The 23,210-nt window shown below is 36.3% G+C and overlaps 2 protein-coding genes across 2 annotated transcripts in view; one reads left to right on the forward strand and one right to left on the reverse strand.

Annotated features, from left to right (window-relative positions):
* The window catches only part of LOC135198362 (cuticle protein 10.9-like), a 5,907-nt gene extending 3,145 nt beyond the window's left edge, over positions 1-2,762 (reverse strand). The window contains exons 1-3 of the mRNA XM_064225919.1: positions 2,623-2,762; positions 637-729; positions 210-349 (exon numbers count right to left, since the gene is read on the reverse strand). Of these exons, the coding sequence (XP_064081989.1) occupies positions 210-349; positions 637-729; positions 2,623-2,628 (239 nt within the window). The 5' untranslated portion in view covers positions 2,629-2,762. The remainder of the gene's footprint in view (positions 1-209; positions 350-636; positions 730-2,622) is intronic.
* The window catches only part of LOC135198224 (uncharacterized), a 1,334,440-nt gene that overhangs the window by 939,478 nt on the left and 371,752 nt on the right, over positions 1-23,210 (forward strand). Inside the window, exons 22-26 of the mRNA XM_064225797.1 lie at positions 12,058-12,348; positions 12,905-13,068; positions 17,998-18,060; positions 18,842-18,845; positions 19,222-22,638. Of these exons, the coding sequence (XP_064081867.1) occupies positions 12,058-12,348; positions 12,905-13,068; positions 17,998-18,060; positions 18,842-18,845; positions 19,222-22,638 (3,939 nt within the window). The remainder of the gene's footprint in view (positions 1-12,057; positions 12,349-12,904; positions 13,069-17,997; positions 18,061-18,841; positions 18,846-19,221; positions 22,639-23,210) is intronic.

The following is a 23,210-nucleotide window of genomic DNA, read 5'->3' on the forward strand; positions in this document are numbered from 1 at the left end:
TTGTGGGTTTATTATTATTATTATTATTATTATTATTATTATTATTATTATTATTATTATTATTATTATTATTATTATTATTAAACTTCATGAGAAATAGATCGAGAATGTAGACTAGAAGTATAATTCTTTTTCTGTGTCGATGACTGCACAGAGATATTTAAGTTACTCGCGAACTAATCTTGTCAGTCGCAACGTCAATTACTCACCTAGTTGTCTGGATAATCCCATCAGGCCTGATGTATGTGTATGAGCCTCTGATCACTCCCTGGGAATCGCCCTCCTCTATCCTGGCAGCCATCACAGCGTTAATCTGATCTCGGATCGTGTAGTTGAATGCATACGGTCTCTGCAACAGTAAAATTCCAATGATTGATATTGAATTGGGCCTAATGGTATTAGCTTCATTGTGTCAAATGCTTCGTTGTCTAAAAAGTATTCTCTGGTCATTCTGTAGACTGTAGAATATTGCTAAGGGATTTTTTTTCCAAAATTAGAAGAAAAAAAAATGTATGTTGCGAAATCAACTCAAGAAGATACAACTTACCGGTAGGGGATTACTCCCTCGTCTCTTAGCATTTGCCAAAATTTCAAAAAATGTTTGTTGCGAAATGAACTCGAGAAAATACAACTTACCGGTGGGACTACTTCCTCGTCTCTGTGGATTTGAGGGGCGCCCATTGCAAAGGCACAAATGCCCAAGAGGATGGTTGTTATTGCACCGGTGGACTGCAAAAAAAAAACATAAATATGATAACTGTGTGTAGTGCATATTTTTTCGTTTGATAGATAGGTTAAATTTAAACATTTGCATCTCTTATTCTTTGCAATTGACATAGTTAGTCCGAGAGATAAAATTTGGTCTGTAAGAAGGCAGGAGCATTGCTATATTTATTAGTTATGAAATAAAGGGTGCTTTAATTATTAAGATCTTTCTGAGTAACACTTGCAAATATAATCATTATCCAGCAAATCCTAGTTATATGATCTTTGAGACTTTTCATATGAATAATAGCAACATACGTGTACGAAGTACGATTTTTTTTTCATTACATTCTAGGCTTTCTTTATTCCAAAGGGTAATTATTGTTCGAAACTCTTGGTGAAGGAAGTTTTACTGTTAAGACATGTATTTGTTATATTTGTTTTAAATTAAGCCAGGTTTGAACGTAGGCAATGGTAAAATGCAATGCACGAGTAGACTCCTTTTATAGGACAAGATTCTAAGAACTGAAGAAGAAACCCACAAAATCACTGTGTATAACGTGTTTACCTATAAGTTTTTACATTTTATTTTACACAACACACGAGTACTTTCAGGCCCTATCTGTGGCACATTTTCAAGAGATGTGTAGGTTGAAAATGGGCTACAGAAAGGGCCTGAAAGTACTGGAGTGTTGAGTAAAATAAAATGTAAATACTTATAAGTAAACACGTTATACACAGTGATTTTGTGGGTTTGTTTTTCAATCTTCAGAAGAAAACTGAAAGGAGTTTTCGTTTGGTTCATTCTAAGAACTGTCTGTTGACCTAGAGGGAGTCACTGATTCGAAGGTCATTCTCATTTAAGGATCTTATAGTACTATTTCACAATCATGTCATGAGATTGAAGAGGCTGCTGGGGCCTGTTTTGTGGTGGGCTGAAAATTGATGATATCTATTGAAAATTGCCGTTTCTGATGGAAATTCAGGTTAGAGTAAATTTTGTATCAGTAGCAGGTGTTGCATGTAAAAATGGGTATATAAATAAACACTATACGTACTTACATTCATACACATGTGTATATATATATGTGTGTGTGTGTAGATATATATATATATATATATATATATATATATATATATATATATATATGTGTGTGTGTGTGTTTTTGTGTGTGTGTGTGTGTGTAGCTTAAATCAATTAGCATTAAATTTTATTTTGGTAGGTGGTGTTGCACTTGAAAATAGTATATACATTTACACTTACTATACATATATACATATATATATAAATATATATTTGATTAAATTAACTAGACCTAAATTTTATAGGTGGCAAGGTTTGACATTAAAATTTATATATTAAAATTTACAGATATATATATTTATATAGTGTATATATATATATATAACATATGATATATATATTAATATATATATATACAACAGCACACAGTAATAAATAAATAAATGTGCATATACTATGTGTGAGTGTGTGTTATCTATATAGGAGATGGGTGAATATATATATATATATATAGAAACATTTTTGCAATCGAATCAAAGTCATTGAGCTGATGCGGAACCTCTCCCCCACACAGACACACACGCACACGAGTGTATGTATATATATATAATATATATATATATATATATATATATATATATATATATATATAATAACTTGATCACGAAGTATATAAAACGTGATGCTATGTATAAATAAAACCTTTATTTATATATATATATATATATATATATATATATATATATTATTACATATATATATATTTATACATACATATATATATATATATATATATATATATATAGATATATATATGCATGCATACATACATACAACGCGTTACAAAACCTTAGGATTGGGACAAGGACAAGAGAATCAGAAATGTACCTTACCTTCATTCTTCTGTCGGTGGTCGACACAATCTAACAAATAGTGAAGGGAGAGCTGTTTGTCTTGTGTCGTCTAGTGTATAGAAACACGGTGTTACTCCGCCCTTATATACTCTTAGCTGACCCAACTTATTGGGGGTAACAGTTACCAACAGACCGATGAGGCAATAAGGATGAAAAGGACCTGTCCCAAAGCCAACTTTGTGCCTTAAAGACTTGAGCTAGTAAGTCTACAGGAAGAAGTGATTTGTTATCTCTCTCTCTCTCTCTCTCTCTCTCTCTCTCTCTCTCTCTCTTTCTCGTGTTTATAGTGTATATACGCAGGATGATAATTAACCTCCTGATAAATGACAGACACCGTTTTGAGAGCGAATACGTTCCCATGTGAAATATATTGTTTTCTCTCTCCCTCCTCTCTCTCTCTCTCTCTCGTCTCTCCTCTCTCTCTCTATATATATATATACTATATATATATATATAATATTATATATTATATATATATGGTCTTAATATATAGTAATATTTCTGTGCTTAATACAGTTATGATGAACTTTATGCATATGTGTTTAAATACAGCTAAGGCACAAAAGCATATTTTTACTTTAATTAAAAAACTAAAAGGTTCCATTCAAGATGGACAAAGAAGGGCAATAATTTGGCCCCTATAAAGAAGCATATAGGGCATGATACTCTGGATACGGTTAAACCGGCGTGTCAAGTGAAATTATAAACAGTCTGCTGTTTCGTTGACCTCTACAATATGACAGCAAAATAGCCACGGTAAATTCAGTAGCTAATTGTTTAGACTTTTTTTTTTATACGTAAATAATGAGAGTACATACGAATGGAAAGTTTGTATATAGATAGCCAGGTAGAACAGTTTGGCTTCTGTAATCTGTGAGATAATGTTCGTTATTACCGACACACACTCTCTCAAATAGATATGCGCGAAGTAGAGCTTCAGGATTAACTATTGCCGTACATTTATGCCCACACCGCAGCGGTCACTTGCAGGATACTGCAGGAAGGTTTTCCTCCTGAAACCCACATAAGGTTATTATTGCAAGTATTGCAAAGTATCATGCACATATCAGTAATTATTTTCCGCGTTGACATTAACGACTGCTAATCCCATTTACGTAAAATATGAAACGGAAAGAGGGATTGGCGTTTAAACAAGTTACCTTGCAAGGAATGCAATGGATCTTCTTACATGTTAGTTGTACTAGCCAAATTGCGTAAACTTTGATACATCACAGTTTTTATGACAGCATCTGTAGTTTCGTAGGTCAAGTAATTCTCTAATTAAGGAAACTAAGTAATGGTCATATAAATAAAACAAGGGTATGTCGGTATAGATTGAAAACCAGTATTACTGGAAAATTAATGAATATATTACTACCACCCTACATATAATGATCTAATTTCCCTCATGTAATCTAGGTACTTTTCGTCTTCGTTGGTCAGCATTTTCTCTGTTTGTACAAGTAGTATATATACTGCATACATACATACATACATACATGCATGCATACATACATACATATATATATATATATATATATATATATATATATATATATATATATCTATCTGTGTGTGTGTGTAAATTGTGATTGTTTGCTCTCGTGGATATGTGTACACACACATATATATGTATATACGTATACATTACAAGTTATAGAGTTAATAGCGTTATAGTGAACCTTGATATAGGAGTATTTAAGGCCTTATTTGGTCATTGTTACCTTGTGTACGCGCGTGCTCGGGCGCGTGCTTGTTTCCTGATCACCTCTTGACAGGAGGAAAAGCAGAGGAGAAGAAAAGAGAGAGCGGCCTGGCTGATAATTTTATGAGGTAACAGCTCGATAGAGGGAGAGTTATGTCAAGCTTGAGAAACAAGATAAGTGAGATAATCTCGTGATATGGGAGTCGAGGGAAAGAGAGGATAAAGCAACCGAGCATTCTGAGCTTGCTGATCTCCGCAGAGTTCTTGTAGGATGAGGTTGTTGATAGGGCTGTTTGTGACAGCCATTAGGGAAAAGGGACTTCTCGCTTATCACTTCAGCTGATCAGGACCAGTAATAGCATTTGCTGATGAAACATCTTCGGCTGTCTTGGAATGGACAGTAGAACCTACCAAGGTTGGATCGTTGAAGGAATAATCTTTGTCTCAGTGAAACGCCTCTGATATATATATATAAAAAGGCGTTGCTAATTATGGACCAATATGACTTGTTTAAAGTCTTACTAATTGAGAAGTTTAAACATTTTAATTTCGAAATGATTACCAAGACCTATTAAGATGATTAGAATTTGAAAGATGGACAATTGGACGATATTCTCGTTTATTCCTTTGTGCAAAGGCGATCTGAATCCTGATAGTTAATTGTCTCTTCTTTAGTTTGTTCATATCAAAAATACAGTTCGGATTCACATTTATGGAAAGAAATTCGTCTTCAATGAACTGGGGGAGAAGAATAAAAAAAAAAGTGGAAGTTGCTGGAATTTGCGTCATTGTCATTGAATTATAACAGGAATTATTAATTATTGACATATTCTTGGAAAGGAGCCGGTGAAAACCTATCTCTTGGAGTAGCATAAGCTGTAGATTAAACTTCATAAGTTGCGGCAACTACAAGAAACGAGCGTTTGCTCTAATGTCAAAATGCGGTCATTGTACGAGGATTCAGAGAGTAATTTCCTCGCTCATTGAAATCTTTGCTTAAAAGATCATTGAGATCCTTGCTAGGGGTTACATGATAGAGTGAATACTTTGAAGTTAGTTGATCATAATCCATACTAATACGTATATATAATTTCTCCCTGAAGAGGAAATTGTAGATTTATACATAAAACATCTCCTCCCTTGAAGAAGGGTATGTATAATTATATATTAACATTTTTGCCCTTAAGAATGATATGTTTACTTGTATATATATAATAGTAAGACCTTGTCCTCCCTGATGAGGGTGATATGTATAAGGACTGGAGGAAAACACGGGTCCATAAGTTGTATTTATTTCTCCTACGATGCGGATCTCCCTGGGACGTGTGTGCCATAATTCGAAATGTTCTTTTGAAGTTGCTCAGGAATTCGAATATGAGAGGACTGCGGACCTCACAACGAAAGAGAAACAGCGTCATTTCACGGGCGGTATTTCTCCTGCCCTACTTCGCCTTCTCGACCAGTGACTTCGGCGAATGATTTTCAGGTCTCCTAAAAGCTTTTCCGTCCCATTACCACCGAGGGATAGGGGAACGATTTTAATGTTTCTTCTTCCCCTCCAGTTTTTGAACAGTTCTCTTTTATTGGCTTGAGAAGTTCCTGTGCACGCTTATTGAATACCACCTTTTAGGGAAACAACTTCTTTATTGTTGAGTTTTCACATCTCTCTTCGTTTGCTCGTCTGTTATTATCTTTAAAGCGCCTTCCGTAGGAGAGTTCAGTTCCTTTCTGTAGGTGTTGATATTTTATTTTTTAATTACTACAAACAAAGTTACTTTGCATTGATATATATAGCACCGTAGTTAAGGGTTTTTTAGAACAGCATTTTCAGTGGTTTATTAACTGTAAGTTCCTTCAACTTATGTACTGAACAACAATTTGTCTTAAAAGTATGTCGCACACACACACACACACACACTGAGCGCTTAAGTTTCCTTTTCTGTGCGTAGACTTTTGTTATTTGAGTTAGCTTATTTGAACATTTACATTTTGTAGTGTTTGAAACAAAAGACTTTGTGCATACACTTGAATATCATTATGACATACGACACTTTGTTGTGCAATAATGATATTCAAGTGTATGCACAATGTATTTTGTTTCGAAGTTACTCAAACATTATTCGTTGCATCCACGTACATAACTTGTTCACTGAATAAGGTGCGATTTCGTTTTTTATCTTTTCAACCAAACTGCGATATATTGCAATTTTACGTAGTATGGATTAACAAACTCGAAGAAATTTTCGTTATATGACAAAAATATTTCATTGTTATACAAGAAAAAAACCTTTTTTGAGGCAAAAACCTGAACTTCGTTGCTGGACGATATGCAACTTTATTTTGAAAAATACTTTTATAATGTCCAATAATCTAAAACTTTTAACGAATTAAGTGTAGTTATGCTTTTCTCGGGAGTGTTGCTGTTATATTGTAAACACCAACATTTGTATTTTCCTGACTATTGTGAGGAGAATTTGCGCCTGATCGAAGAATATTTCCCCATAAATTCAAGTCCCTTTTTCTGTGTTTTGCGTGTGTGTGTGTGTGTGTGTGTGTTGTTTTATGTCTTTGAGGTTTTTATTTACTTTGTATATATATTTCTTTTTAAAGAAGACTTATTCAAGTCAGTCTCAAATGTTGTTCATTGTTTTACCCTTTTGGTATAAAAAGTCAAATCGTAGTATTTGTAATTTATGCATGACAAGTATTTATCCTAATGTATACCTGAATGAATTATAATGTACGTTTTCCTTTTGAACGTCACCATTTGATTTCGTTTTCTTTTCCAGTAAATGATGCTCTAATAATTTGTCCTTTATTTAAGAATGGAAGCGTAGATATTTTGAAATTAGGCTAATCGCGGTGGACACCTAATTTTGTAAGCGCCTCAGTGACGTGGTCGGTTTGGTCTTGGCCTGCCACCTCAGCGGCCGCGAGTTTAATTCTTGGGCATTCGATTGAGGAGTCAGAGATGTGTATTTCTGGTGATAGAAGTTCACTCGACGTGGTTCGGAAGTCACGTAAAGCCGTTGGTCCCGTTGCTGAATAACCACTTGTTCCATGCAACGTAAAAACACCATATAAACAAACAAACCTAATTTTGTAGATCGTGTCTTCTGTTAAAAGACCTATGTCTCTGAATTTTCTGAAAATGCTCCTTAGATATTCAGTATGCGAAAAAAAGAAAAAAATATTGACCAACCTATTAATATGCCCTAGATCATTATATCTTCCAAGATTACTAAAACTTCCGGAAAAGCTTGTTGAGGAGGGCGGAATTCTCGCAGTTAATGGGAGGGTAATAGTGTATACTTTTTCTCTTTTCTCTTGATGCATAATTATTGGTCTTGATTAAACAAAATATTGAACCCTTGACTTGACGGTTCCCCACTTTTTTCATCTGACTGCCTGAACAGCGTTTATAAAACCAATAAAATTACGTTGTCATCTCTTAGTCCTGAAAGGACTCAGACTAACTAGCAATCTCTTGTTACTAAAAGAATCGGTTAAAGAATCTTAATATTTATTCTTAATAATACAAATCAAAGTTCCTGACTGTATCTTAGTGTCAGATTCAAAGGACAACATCGCCCCTATCTCGTCAGTAATATATAAATATATATAATATATATAATATATAATATATATCTAGATTAATACTATTATTTATATATATTATATGTATATATGTATAAGATATATATGTATATGTAGATAGATATATATATGTATATATGTGTGTTTATTTATTTCTACAACACGAATTTATATTTAGAAAATAATGTAATATATGTTTATGTATGTATATATAATAGCGTTTAAGCGTTTTTATGTGCACCTGTAATTTTGCACTTTGCATAGGAAAGGAATATGGGATAAAAAATACTTTTCATATGGGTGTCACCCTTTACCGTTTGGTAACAAACTAACATCTTTAATAATTGCTAATGGTTTGTGTAAATTACTTTGATATAGTATATATATATATATAATATATATATATATATATAAGTCATATCACATTTCCGTGATTCATATAGTACATATATCGAGCTACAATGTCCTTTAATATCTAATTCGCTCTACCTCGGAATTAATATATTTTCATATATGCTTAACCGAAGGGGAATTTTTTCTCGATAATAGATTTGCCTGGACCAGGGCGCGAACCTATGGATCCTTTCAAACCCAGGAAAAGCTTCCTGGAGAAAAAATTCCCCTTCGGTTAAGCATATATGAAAATATATTAATTCCGAGGTAGAGCGAATTAGATATTAAAGGACATTGTAGCTCGATATATATATATATATATATATATATATATATATGTGTGTGTGTGTGTGTGTGTGTGTGTGTGTGTGTGTGTGTGTATGTGTGGATGATATACAGTGTATATTAAACCACCGATAACCAATTGACATTGAATCCACCTACTTCCATCAATTGACAGCAAAGAAGTAAAGTCAGGGCTGCTACTTAACAAACAGCTCAATTCCTGCTAATACGGAGGTGTAACATAGTCTGCTAACGGTCGCAGAAGTATCTCCATGATCTCCGAGTGTCCCGTATTCCTAATGGAAGAATTCGGTCTTATGAAATGGAGTTACGCTAACGTTATCAGATTTCAAGCTTCGCTCAGGTGCGCTCTGTAACAAACAGCGTTAGTGTTCCGTGGAAGATGGTGCTATCTCCCTTTCCCATTTCGCTGGAGGGAAGATTTCGCACAATAATATTTTTCTCGGGATAAGTGAAAGGCTCAAAATTCGTTCTCCCCCACCCCATTCTCTACCCAACTCCCCCCACCCGCCCCTCCCCCTTTCCCCGCCTCATTTCGTCCTGGAAATTTAAATGGAAGTGTTTGTGCTACGAACCGCAGATTCCTTTTTTCCCTTCGGTAAATGGTTTTTGAGGTCGGATCGCTTACCGAAGATTGGTCCTCCAGAATTATTACTATTCTAATGGTCTCAGCTCCTCCCTTGACCTGTTTTTCAGTGGATGGGGAACATTATTTACGGTCTCACGTAATTGCTCAAAATATGATTAGGTATTTGTTCAGTTGTTTTAGTAAATTTAATTCTTATAAGTTTTCCGAGTACTCATATACGTATATAAATTTTCTTTAAAGGGAAGAAGACAAACAGATGTGTAGGCTGTCTTTATTCCAACGTTTCGTAATTCTCCAATTAATTACATCATCAGGGCTGTTAAAATGAAAAATAAAACTCCTAGTAACTAGGAATTTTATTTTTCATTTTAACAGCCCTGGTGATGTAATTAAACAGCCTATGCATCTTTGTGTGTCTTCTTCCCTTTAGTGATGATTATTGATATGGATTGACTCCTTAAACTAAGCAAGATAAGTTTTTATACATAAATGAGTAAATATAATATAATATATATATATATATATATATATATATATATATATATCATATAATAGGCAATATATTATATATAGGTATCTTATATATATTATTATAAGGTATATATATATATATATATATATATTATATATATATATATAATATATATATATATATATAATATGAATAACTTGATCACGAAGTATATAAAAAGTGATGCTATGTATAAATAAAGGATTTTTGCCACGAAGGAAAAAATGAAAAAGCGAGATAGCCAAGTACTTTCGGTCCTGTTCGGACCCTAATATATATATATCGAGCAAGAGAAAGAGGGAGAGAGAATATCGAACCAAAGAGAGAGAGAGAGAGAGAGAGAGAGAGAGAAGAGAGACGAGAGAGAGAGAGAGAGAGAGAGAGAGAGAGAAATAATAACTATATACATGTGGGACTAATTTAGTAGTTCATTTGTTTTAAGGTCCTTCATAAACATCTTACAAATATATGGGTCCAAATGGTACATTCCCAGACTAAGATTTAGGTTGTTTTTATTAGTGATTTGTATAATTGCCGATTCCAGTAAATTTCTTGAAACATAATCATTAGATCTAGCAATTACCGAGGTATCACCCCAATTAATACAATGAGATTTGGACCCATATATTTGTAAGATGTTTATGAAGGACCTTAAAATAAATGAACTACTAATAAATTAGTCCCACATGTATATAGTTATTATTTCTCTCTCTCTCTCTCTCCCTCTCTCTCTCTCTCTCTCTCTCTCTCTCTCTCTGGTTCGATATTCTCTCTCCCTCTTTCTCTTGCTCGGTATATATACTTATATTTTCTTTCGTCTTTTCATTAATAATAATTTTTTGGGAAAATTTTTGTAAATTTCATGATATTAAATTGTATATGCTTCCGTGTTTTTTCAAAATGTACTGTTTTCTGGAAGAATAACTTGTTTACTGCGTGTGTCCCCCAAGGTGTGGCTACCCTCAGGTGTTTCCTCCTTTCTGTAGAGTGAAATCGCCTTTATTGCTAATCTTGTAGTGTCAGTTTGGATATTAAGCCTTCTTTTGACTATGTTGTCCTCTGTAAAATCAGTTTGCCTCAGTAAAGGGTCCGAACAGGACCGAAAGTACTTGGCTATCTCGCTTTTTCATTTTTTCCTTCGTGGCAAAAAACCTTTATATATATAGATAGATAGATAGATATAAAACAACATCACTTTTATAAGAAAAAAAATTTAACATCGCAGGTGGACTATTTTACTCTATAGATGAAAAAGGAAGGAGAGAAAAATGGGCTATAAAGTCGTCCTGCCGTTAATTGTATTTGTCATTTTTAATATGAATTTATCGAACTAGGATGTAATGAATAGTATTTTCGTTTGCATGAGTTTAGAGGGGAATAATGATTAATATTATTATTATATTGAGTTTAGAGGGGAATAATGATTATTATTATTATATTATTTTTTTAACTGTCACATTTACCACCAGAGGTCATTACATCTGGAGTCGTAACGATGGTCGTTTCATTCACTGGAGTGGTAGATTATTTCAGTTCCTGACCAATATGTTGTAATGCACGGTTAAGATATTAAGATTCCGTTCTTGAGATCACGAACAAACGCGTATGTATGCCTGGTAGCTATATTATTTAAAGCTTCGTAAGCGTACTCCCATGTGAAATCTAAATGGATCATAACATCTTGAAGCAAATTTGTTACTTGTATAATAATTATTATACGAGCTTGACGTTCTATTATAATAGGACGTCATGGATGTAACAAATACGTATTATATATACTATATATATATATATATATATATATATATATGTGTGTGTGTGTGTGTGTGTGTGTGTGTGTGTGTGTGTAGATATTATATATATAATTTCCGGATAAAAATAGGCACATATCATATTGTAGGACACGAAGGAGAGGATTGCATTAGAGATGATATGAGGGAGAAGGGAGTACGGGAGGAAATGACACAGGACATAAGTAAATGGAAGAGACTCCTTAAAAACGGCGACCCCGAATACGGATAAAGCTGGGAAGAAGAAGAAGAATATTGTAGAATTATAGTATTATTTTGTATGATTTCCTGTAATTAAAGCTAATTCTAAATTATGTGTTTATAACACTCTCCCTATCGTCCTTTACTGTAGTTTCATATTAAACCCACACAAGAAAATAGAGTGCTCGTGCCAACTGGTTCCGTCGTGTAAATGCGGACCATTTTTCTTATATATTATCCATGACGCAGACACTGCAAAGTTTTTTTTTTGCGCAGATGATGATTAATGACGAATCTTTCTCTTTTCCTTCCAACGGACCAGGTGACAGAATAGTCGGGATTAACGGCAGGTCGGTCGAAAACCTCCCTTACATCGGGGCTGTCGACCTCCTGAGACAAATCGACACCGAGGTCACCTTACTTGTGTCGCAGCCTGTCACCTCGTCCCCGTCCCCTGGTGGCACGCCCGCCGAGGCCTCCTCGTCCGCTTCCTCAAGAGACGCCAGGGGCCAACAACAGCGACCTCCTGAGGGCACCACCGATGACAATAACGCAGCAGGGCATGGCGGGGGCTGCGCCGGTGTGAATGATTGCGATGGAAAAGGAGAAAAAGGTGACGCATTCCTTCGGTTCTTCTGATTGTGGACTATTTAGCTCTTCTGTTGAACTCCCTATGCTTTAAAATATCCAGCGTTTAAGTTAAAAAGTATATCTTAGTTTAACCAGATTACTGAGCTGATTAACAGCTCTTTTAGGGCTGGCCCGAAGGATTAGATATTTTTACGTGGCTATAGGAGCCAAGTGGTTACCTAGCAACGGGACCTACAGCTTATTGTGGGATCCGAACCACATTATTTCGAGAAATGAATTTTTAATCACCTGAAACAAATTCCTCTGATTCCACGTTGGCAGAGCGGGCGATCGAACTCGCGACTACCGAATCGGTAGGCGAGCACGTAAACCACTCGTCCAACGAGGAACTTTATCCAGTGTTTAAAATGGTGCGCTGGATATAAAGTAGAGATGTTGCCAACATGAAGTAGCAGTTAGTTTGATCACTGTAATAGGGAAAGTGAGCAAAATCAGCAAACTTGAATGTTATTTATTTATTTATTTATTTTGCTTAATCGAACACAAACAGAAATTCATGAAGTCCACTCTGTCTGCAGGCTATGCGAAAGTGCAGGCTGTTGGAGGCGCTCGTGCTTTCATACGTGAAGTCCGATCCGGTCCCGTCACAGTCATCACTGTCAACACTGACCCGTCTGCCGCCACCCAAGCCACTTCCGTCTCGACGCACAGCACACCAACCCACACAGGAAATCTGAAACAGGTACTTAGTTCCAGGGTAGATGATTTCTGAACCATCGAAATACATTTGGAGTCAACTTTTTTTTTGAGGGATTAATGAACAAAAATAGAACATCAAGTTTTTTTGTGTCCCGTTTTTTTCATATCCAACTCGACTTATTTTTTTTATTTATTAAGATACTAATTTTCGGCACTTTCGTCAAAGCCATAAATTTTCAAAATAGTATGATTCTAGAGTGGTTTCCAGTTTTTGCGTCAGAAAAGAAAAATAACCAAAGCATATCAACATTTATGCAGCCCATATCTTTAAACATACGTATGTTTTGTTTCTCTCTGGTGTCGATATTTTTCAAAAAGAAATATGTAAGAATTTTAAGAAGTGTTTTGTAAACCCCATTTATTGAGCTTATATTGGAACTTAAATGGTTTATGTTTATTCTTGCTGAACCAAAGAATTTATCCATCAAGTCATACTGAGTCATTATTTGATTTATAACATCTAAATGATTTTCTACCTCTGTGTCTTTTTAGTTTAGTCTCTTGATTCCCGTAGCGTTTTCAGTCTCTTGAATTAAATAACAATTTGATTTTATAATTTATTCTTAGCTTAATCATTGTCATTTGATCACCTAAGTTAATGCCCTCTCTTTTACTTTTTTCCTCTTTTCGAATTCTCAAAAGAAGGCTGGACGTGAGTAACTTGATTTTATGTTTGAGTAAAGTGTCAGCAACGTACTTTGCATCTGCTTGATTTGATAGATGAATTTAAGGTCGTTAGAGGATTTTATTTGCTTTGTCGTCAGTATTACCCTTTGTAGTACATATGTTTGTAGTTGTCTTTGTTTGCGCGTGACTTCGAAGCCGGATGCGCGACTCTAAATGTTCAAATAAAATTTTGTTCTAGACGGGTTTCTTTTATGTTAAAATAAAATTATTTTCGAGGCGGGTTTCTTTCAGAGAAAACTTCTGAACTTTCCAAACATTTTTCATATCGAAAGCACCCAAGTTTCCACAACCTCGTTTTGGGGGGAAATGTTATCGTTTTAATTATACTTGGATAGTTAACCAAGTTTAATTTCGTTCAGGTGGTGAATAATTTTTGATTGGTTATGTGTGATAATTTCTATCAATTAAACGTTCAAGTTAGTCAACAGTGTTATGTGTGTGAATTCTGGTGATTAAATTTAATTTGCGTGAATTGTCAGCTGTTTGACAGACATTCAAGAGATATTTATCCAACCACTGTTGATGAATCCTACTGTTCTGCATTACTTTGATTTTCGTTTTTATCTATAGATTGATATTGGGTGGATCATTTTCTAAATAGGAATTCTAATAAGCGAAGGGTATTTTCATTAATTTTTTGCGCATGTTAAGTTTTAGGAGACAGAAGAATCCGTTAATAATTCAGCAGCTAAATAACCTTGTGCGATAATTTCCCATTGTTCACCAGTATTTACGTGTTCGTAAGTTTGCGTTTGTGTCTGTGTTCAATGTTAAACCTGTTGCCATTTTCTCTCGTGTAGAGTACCGTAGTTTGATGCAATCGCCAACGCTACCTGGGCCCTTGTCTGCTTTCGCTCCGTAAGAAATGAATGGGGCCCAATTGGAAACGGCCAGAAAATCGTTAATGGAGGAAAGTTAGCATTGAGAACCATATACTTTCATTAAGAAAAATACAAATTTTTACAATAGCAAGTAAAAAAAAATGCTTGTTGATCATGAAAAAAATTATAACATTTTATAAATATATTTTTTTTAATCAAATTATATGGGTTTAAATTCTAACTTCCCTATTTTAACGATTTCATGTGCTATTCAAATCTGGGCCTTTTGATTTCTTACGGAGCGAAAACAGCCAGATGGCCCGGCACGTGACCCGAGACGTCACGGCTACGGTCTTCTATACACACGAACACGCAATCCTCTTTCGATGATGCTAGCTATTTTCAGTGGAATTTTACTTCGCATTATGACGTTTTAATGGTCATCTGTACATAACGAAAAACGATAATGATATGGCATTTTGTCCTGCTCAGTTTTTTTATGTTTTGTTTCTATTATCTCTGGTAGCCCATGATATATATTATTTTAGCTGAACTCCAGTTAGATTTTTTATGCCATTTCACTTGCAATATTGGTGGTCAAAGTAAAAGTAATGCTTGTGTGCACAAACACGGCTTGCCAATATTGTTTGCTCCAGCAAAGTATGCAAAGCTTCGTCTTGTACAGGAGTATCTTCGAAACGTAGACTGGTTTGGTCGTTGAGATTGTTTCACAGGGTAGTTAAAGGCAAGCTTGGAAAGTTGAGTTGGGAGCCCACGCCACCAACCTGACTGATGCTTCATTTCTTTGCTCTTGTGAAGTTGATGAGACTGGCTTTTCACCCTGGGTGATATTTGATACTCAAACGCTCTTTCGTAGGCCATGCTTGATAGTCAGTATGACTGAATGTAGGTCAGACTAGTTAGACGTCTTGGGGTTTTGTCATGTGTATTATTATTATTATTATTATTATTATTATTATTATTATTATTATTATTATTATTATTATTATTATATGAAACCTATTCATATGGAACAAGCCCACAGGAGCCACTGACTTGAAATTCACCCTTCCAAAGATTATGGTGGTCATTAGGAAAAAGTAAGCGGAAGTAAAAAGAAATGCGGAAAGAAGAGATTCCACTTACTAAAAAAGAAAAAAGAAATTAATAAATACACAAACATGTATTAAAATGCAAGGAGAATAGTATTAGGGTAGGAATGCATTGCATCTTCACTTGAACTTTAGAAGTTCTATAATTGCACAACATCCTCTGGGAAGCTGTTTCACAGTAAGAAGGTCAGCTTCATCAGGAGATGATACACTTCCTTTCATTTCAAAGCTGCAGCGGCTTTACTAGGTGCTTAGTCTGGTTCTTGTTTGTTTCCCTGGTCTGTCTGGTCCATGGTAGAACAGTCATGATTGGTCTGTTGCATGTCCTTGTCTTTTCATGTGGTTTGCACTATGATCTCTTGGTGATTTATTCTGGCATTCTCCTTCTGTCACTGCCCCATACCCCCTTTTGCTAAGTTTTCCGAAATTTCCTTTGTACCTCTAGGAATTGCTGAAAATTCTCTTGCCATCCTCAAGGAGGAAAGAAGAGCTAGTGTGGCACCGTGTTTTTGTCATTGTCCTTGGCTTCTACCACTATTAAAGGTACAATCCCCACTACTGGTGATACTTAATCAGAGTAAAGATGGGATATACCTTCATGCTTCTTCTTCATCTTTTTCTTCCTCCAGGAGCTTGTATTCTTCTTGTTCTACTTACTCATCCTCATGTCATAGGAGAGGTGTGAAAATGGGTCAGAATTCTTCTTGTGATGTCATTCTCTTTAAAACAGGGTCACCAGAGGCCACTCCAATTTGCTGGAGATGGAGGAATGACATGGTATCGAGTGTGCTCATGAAAATTCTCGTGTCTGGGTTTATCGAGGAAAGAGGTCTGTCTGGTACTGTTACTGGCTCACTGATACTGGTTGCTGTCCAGTGTGCCTATCACTCCAGTGACTAGTTATCTGTGTTTGATGGTATGGCTGTGATTGGAATTTACATTGCAGGCACCTTTCTGTCAAACCATCTTGTTCTGGGCATGGTGCATTATGTCCACGTTCACTGCTGGCCAGGTTGGGTTCTGTCACCAGGAGATGAAACAGAGGTCTTCTGCAGTTGTCTCTCTGGCGTCTAGTATCAGTTCTGGCTTGATTGACTATTTCAGCAACCTGGTCTTCAGTGATAGACAAGAACAAAATCAATTCTCAATCTTCCTTGTTTTCAAACAGCCCAGCTTTGGTAAGCAAGCTCCAACAACCTCACACCTCACAAGCAAATCCACTTTTGCTTGCTTCATTCACACCTGAATTAGTATTGGTTCCTCATTGCACCACCCCTTTCAACATATGCTCCACAACCTGAAGTTTAGGGATGCTCTGGAGTGGTTGTTGAACTCATCAAGGCAGGGATGGGGTTTTCTCGTGGTGGACCAAGTTTGCTTGGGAGCACAGACTGCAGGCAAACTTCATCTGCATATCAGAACATTTGCAAACATACTTTGGAACTGTCAGCCTGTTACATTATAGGCAGACGAATATGGTGATGGATCAGCTCAGCTGCAAGGAGCAGGTAATAGGAACCTAGTGGTCCTTCCATCCTCTTGTGGTGAAAATGCCTTCAAGCAGTGAGCAACACCAGTGACTGGTGTGTTTGCCACCTTTTGAAACAAATAGTTCCCAGTATTCTGTGTGCCAGTTCCAGCAATAGAGAATGGCTTTCTGCATTCCTGGTCCACCTAGACATCTCTGCATATCTACCACTTGCCCTTATTTGTTAGGTGATCAGTTGTGTACTGATCACTCCTAATTTCCCATGTGGCTCCTCATTGGCCCCAACGAAAGTGGTATCACAGTCTATTGGGCCTCGTTTTTGAGTTACCAAGAGAACTTCCTCCATGGCTCACTCATCTTCCCAATCCACAGCTTTTAAGGCTCTGCGTGTTCATGGATAGCCGTTCCTTTCATGCCTGACGACTGTCTAGCAACCTCTGCAGTGTAGACCTTGGCCTTGATGGTAATACCTCTTGTTTAAGAGGAATTTCTATGTTGTTCAGTACTGGAACCAGGTACTTGGAAACTCCAGACCACATTTTCCTTCTTATTCTGGAGTGATGTCACTTACAAGTCCTTGGGCACTTACTCCATGGACCTTTGGTGGTCACTTAACATTGGTAGTTACCTTAACTCTATTTCGACAAGTAAAGATTTCACTGTGGGTATGCTGAGTGTGTGAAGTGTGCTTGATCCTTTACTACATCCCTCGTGTACATCAACTGCAGATCTATGATTATCATGAAGTTTTGGTTATGATTACACCGTGTGACTGTTGTTGACATCATCAAATGCACTAACAGGTTCTACACTTCTCTGGTATAGTTTTCTATCAGCCTATGCATCAGTATATGCCCATCATATCAGTGAGTCATAAAAGATGAAAGTTTGTGTACTATGTAGGAGTAAGATGCTGTTTCTCTAGTAGGGTAAATAGGATTATTCTAACCAACTCCTGTCGTAAAAAAAAACACTCTCCTTTAACTTACCTACCACACATGTTCCCGAAGTCAAAGTGAAAAAGCGAAGAATCAGTCAAGTAAGTGGTCGGAACTCCGCCCCACCTACAATCACCATGCTACCTTTAAATCTCAATTACCATTAAAAAAAAGCTTGCACTTCGAAGATATTCCTGTAAAAGACAAAGGTTTATATATTTAATAAAAATGCAATTTGCTTCACAAGGAAGATTGCAGTATTAGCTTGGTAACAGATACTGTCTTATATGTAGTCACTGAGCAAGATTGACAGTTCGAAAAATAATTTGTTGTATATAGTTTCTGTTCTGTTTAATGTATATGAGTGTCATTTGTCATTCTATGGAAATTTTGTTAGTATAGTACATTAGCTAAAGGTATCTACATAGTACCTTTTTTGTTTTCAAATTTAATTCCTAAATTCCACTAGCAACAAAGAAATGCTTCCTCCACATTCAGATATGAAGAAAAACTCATTAAAAATTTTGGTAAAATTGGAAATGCCTCCTCTCATTTTACTATATAATATAGTATTGTAATGAAATATTTAATGTAATAAATGTGGAGGTGAAAACTGAAACCTTACTCATAACACTGAACCTGCTTATTCAAGAAGTAAGCTATTCATTCAAGTTATAAGTTGTCATGTACTTCTTATTTTGTTGTTTAGTCTGGTAAATATTTACACTTTTATATATATGTTAAAGTACTCATTAATGTTCTTATAGGATTGTTATTGTGTCAGTGTCATCATTACTGAGAAGTTGTGTAGTTTGTTTTACAAGACTTTTTATTGATTTGCACTCTTGCTTTTATACACAGCACTTGCACTGTCTATTTGAAAACTTGCACTATCCATCCAAATATTTTAATTGTGATGCTTTGGTTAGAGGTCTTGTGTGAGTATTATTTCTGTATAATTTGTTGACATTAAAATAAATGTGAATCGCATCCCTATGTATTTTGAAAATGCTTGGAAAAAGAAAAAAGAATATGTATTTTTCACTGCATGTCATAAACCAAATACCATTTTTCTTCTTCTGTCAACAGATATAAAGAGTCAGCCACCTACACCATCTCCACGACCAAGTTTATCTTCCTCCAGCAGCAGTGCAACTGCTCCTTCTGAGTCTTCAAATTTGAGCTCAAAGCTCAGTCAGTCAGTTCAACGAACTCGATCTCTGTACCACGCTTCTTTAGTATCGGTACAAAATGGTAGTTTCGACTTTTTATCTGTGGAGTCTGGTGAAGTAATGGGATCTCACAACCAGCAAGCAACAGCACCAGCTTTATCCAAAGATACTAAAGTTTTTAATATTAATACCCCATGTACCACCGATGATGATCGATGGATTGTTAAGGAAAACGAGAATAAAAATAAACCTTATAAACAATACCAGGCAGTGTTTGATGTAGAGCCCTCTTGTAAAGAGACACTAAACCAAGGGGAACATTGTACGAAGACTACCAGTAAAAGCATGATTACTGATGAGGCCAGTTGTAAGAATCCTTATAGTTTAGATGACCTGATCTGCCCAAGGACGGAAAAGACAGCCATTGTAAATAATCTAGTCTCTAATAGTTTAAGTGAACATACTAACAATAGCCTTAGTAAAAAAGTGCATGCATTAACTGATTATGGTACAAAAAGACTAACCAGAACTAATAGTGCAAGTGAACTCACTAGATGTAGTGTCAGTAATGATAGTAAGTGCCTTCAGGAAATTAATAAAAGCCTTTGGAAAAAAATGAAGAAATCAGAGGTAAGTGAGGTATCAGAAGTGTCCAAGTCCTCAAGCCATTCTTCTTTGGTTCCATGTCAGGGATCATCAGAATGCCTTGAGCAGTGCCCAAAGCAATCTGTTGCTTTTGATAACTTACCCAGAGATACAATGCTTGATCGCGTTCTAAGGTGTTTTGAGCCCTTTGGTGTTCTAAAGCCTCAAGACACCCTGGTATCACGAGTTTCAAATTTAGAGACAGCTAAAGATCCACCCATTAGGCAATACCCTACAGATAAAACCTCAACAGAATATTGGGATAAGCACCATGAGGGGCCAGATAACTGGAAACCTGATCTGTTCTTTAAAGATTTCTCTTTAGAGGAGCAGCAGTTTCCTGATTCAGAACATGGTAGCATCAGCTCAGCTGCTGATCAATGCAGATTATTGTCTGATTTCTCAGTGTCATCATTAGACCATGAAATATCACCAGTTGTTTCACAGATGGTGTCTTGCACATCCCCAGATATTCACACTGCTCGATATGTGGCTGAAATTCCATCACCAGTAGATAGTGAAGAAAATTTCATTATAACTCCTCCAGAAGAGTTTCAAGGGACAGATACTTTGGAGCTATTACCCAAGCAGCATTCACATCTAGATATGGAATGTATTGAAAAAGAAAAGAAAGTTGATATACCTCACAGTAAGGAAACAGAGAAGCCATTAGAGGAAGAATCACTCCAGGACTTGAAGCCAATTAATGATTCAGCAGAAGAAAGAGATCCCAAGCCTCCTGATATCATAGAAACGACAGGCAAGTTCCGTCTCATTACTGAAAGTGAGTATCTCAGAGCTGTGGAATATAAAGAAGATACTAGTATATCCCTAGATGACAGGGTAGAAAGTCACAGTAATACACCTCCAGAATGCTCTTTAAGTAATCTAGAACATCCGTTAAGAGCTGCATATTTAAGGAAGCTGTTATTAGAAAATCAAGATGCAGAGGATTCATCTTCACAAAGTCCAGGGATTGAAGAGGATATTTGTATCGATACGAAGGAAAGCACCCTTGTGGAAAATGAAGCTTCTTTAATAAAAAGCTTCAGTATAACTACCAAGAAACATAAAGATGGAAAGTTATGGAATAATGATATTGTACCAAAAAGTGAAGGAAAGACTGAAAGTGTAGCAATGACAGATTATATGAATTTCAGTGATAGTACAGAGTATGATGAAAAATCAGTAAATGTGCATAAATTGTTAGAGCCCTTTACTCCGAAAGACTTGAGATTAGAATATCAGAATGTACCTAATAAAGGAGAAATGACATCGAATCTCCCAGTTCAAAATAAACCTGCTGGAGGACTGTCAGACATGAGAGCATTAAGTGCCACAAGTAGCGGCAGTTCAGGTACTCCTCCACCTGTGGACTTTGCTACCCACCCTCTATCTCTCAGTGACTTACATACGAAAGAGACCTGTTCAAAACAGGTAGAAGTAAATGCCGATATGTCTGAATTAGGTGATAGGAGTGTAACATTAAATAGTAGTAATGATTGCCTCACTTCAAAAGATAAATGTTCACAGTTACATCGAATGTATCCAGAAATCGATAGCGATAGTGAAGAAGAGAATGGAACTCCGAAAGCAAACGAAAAAGGAAATGCAGACTGCTCAAATGAATCGGAAGAGAGTGAAGAAGTCGAGCTGTTCATAAACAATCCTGAGTCCATGGTTATCTCGCAGATTAATCTCCAGCCAGAACCAAATACTTATGAGGCTCTACTTCTCGAATTGGAAAGTAAGAAATTTTCTCTGCGAAGGGTGGATAGTTCGAGACTCAAAGAACCAGATGACACTGATAAGGAGCGCAGTCCATCATCACAGGCTTCACCAACACCATCGACTGATGGGTGGGGTATTGGAGCAAAAAATCTGGTTTCTGATGAAATTTTAAGTTTAGATGGCGAGGATTTTGCCAGTTATTTAGAAGAAGTTGTCAAGGATGTAGAGACTCAACCATGGGAATCGGAGGAGGCAGAAAATTTTGAATTTCTGAGGGGAGAACAAATACCTGACGATTATCAAGACAAGGAATGTAAGGAAGATGAGTCGTACCATCAAGCTCTGGATGGTGCTGACTTAAATTCATGTTCAGAGGCAGCATCTAAGTCAACTAACCATTCCAGGGAAGAAACGTTACATGATAAAATAACAGAGGCTGCTGCCTCTCTGAAGACTACGAGACCATTCTTCCTACCAAAAGAAGAACCATCTGTTACTCAGAAAGTCAGTAAAGATCCGCCATTCTTTCAAGTTAAGCGGGGCTTTGAAACCTTCTTTACAAGTGTTTGCATCGATGTTAGCGACCCAAAAGAGAGGAGCTTGTGCTCGGATAAAGCAGCTGCTGTTAATACTGGCCATGCAAAGAAAACATTTTGCGGCTGGGAGTCATATGAGGAAATTAGTACTGATGCTGAGTTCCAGGGACGAAAGACGAATCAAGTCTATCACCACTCGGGTGGGAAGGACACACCCATCACCAAGTATAAAAATTCCCCTCATATCGTGACGTTGAAAGTCAAGTATGATAAAAGTGACGAAGTTTGTAAAAGATTAGACGTCATACCAGAACGGTTTGAGGATATCCCTCTCCGCTGCGCTGAAAGGGACAACCCTGCAATCCCGTTCGAGGACTCTCCGCCCGAGGATGACCCTGCTGGATCGCAGTCGAGGGGCCATTGTAAGTATCAGAGAGTGGTGGTCAGAGAATGATTTTATGTATGTTAAAATAACTACTGAGTGCATGAATGGTGCACATGAACAGTTGCTGTGTATTGGTTGTCTCATAAAGGAAAACCCGAATCGTAAACCAGTAATATTACCTTTGGTACAAATATGACAACTTTGAAGTTATTTGTTTCATAAATAATGCAATATTGAATTTCTTTGAGTGTATGTACCATTTCATTTTTAATACTGTGTGGAGGAAGCATAATGGAACAATCAAGATAATGACTCTAGTGGAATTGCAAAGCATCAATATTAGTTATAGGTAGAGGAGTTAGATGTTATTTGTTTGTATTTCCATAGAGGCTGGCAAATGTTACATGACTGATTAGAGGACTCGGCGAGTACTAATTCTAAATATGTAAATAGTCAAAGCGAGAGAGAGAGAGAGAGAGAGAGAGAGAGAGAGAGAGAGAGAGAGAGAGAGAGAGAGAGAGAGGGGGGGGGGGGACGAGTTAACGTTTACATTAATTTTATTGTAGGTACTCATATCAATTTTTTTGATCATGGGAAAATCATTACTAA

Source organism: Macrobrachium nipponense, chromosome 22 (assembly GCF_015104395.2).
Source record: "Macrobrachium nipponense isolate FS-2020 chromosome 22, ASM1510439v2, whole genome shotgun sequence".
NCBI lineage: Eukaryota > Metazoa > Arthropoda > Malacostraca > Decapoda > Palaemonidae > Macrobrachium > Macrobrachium nipponense.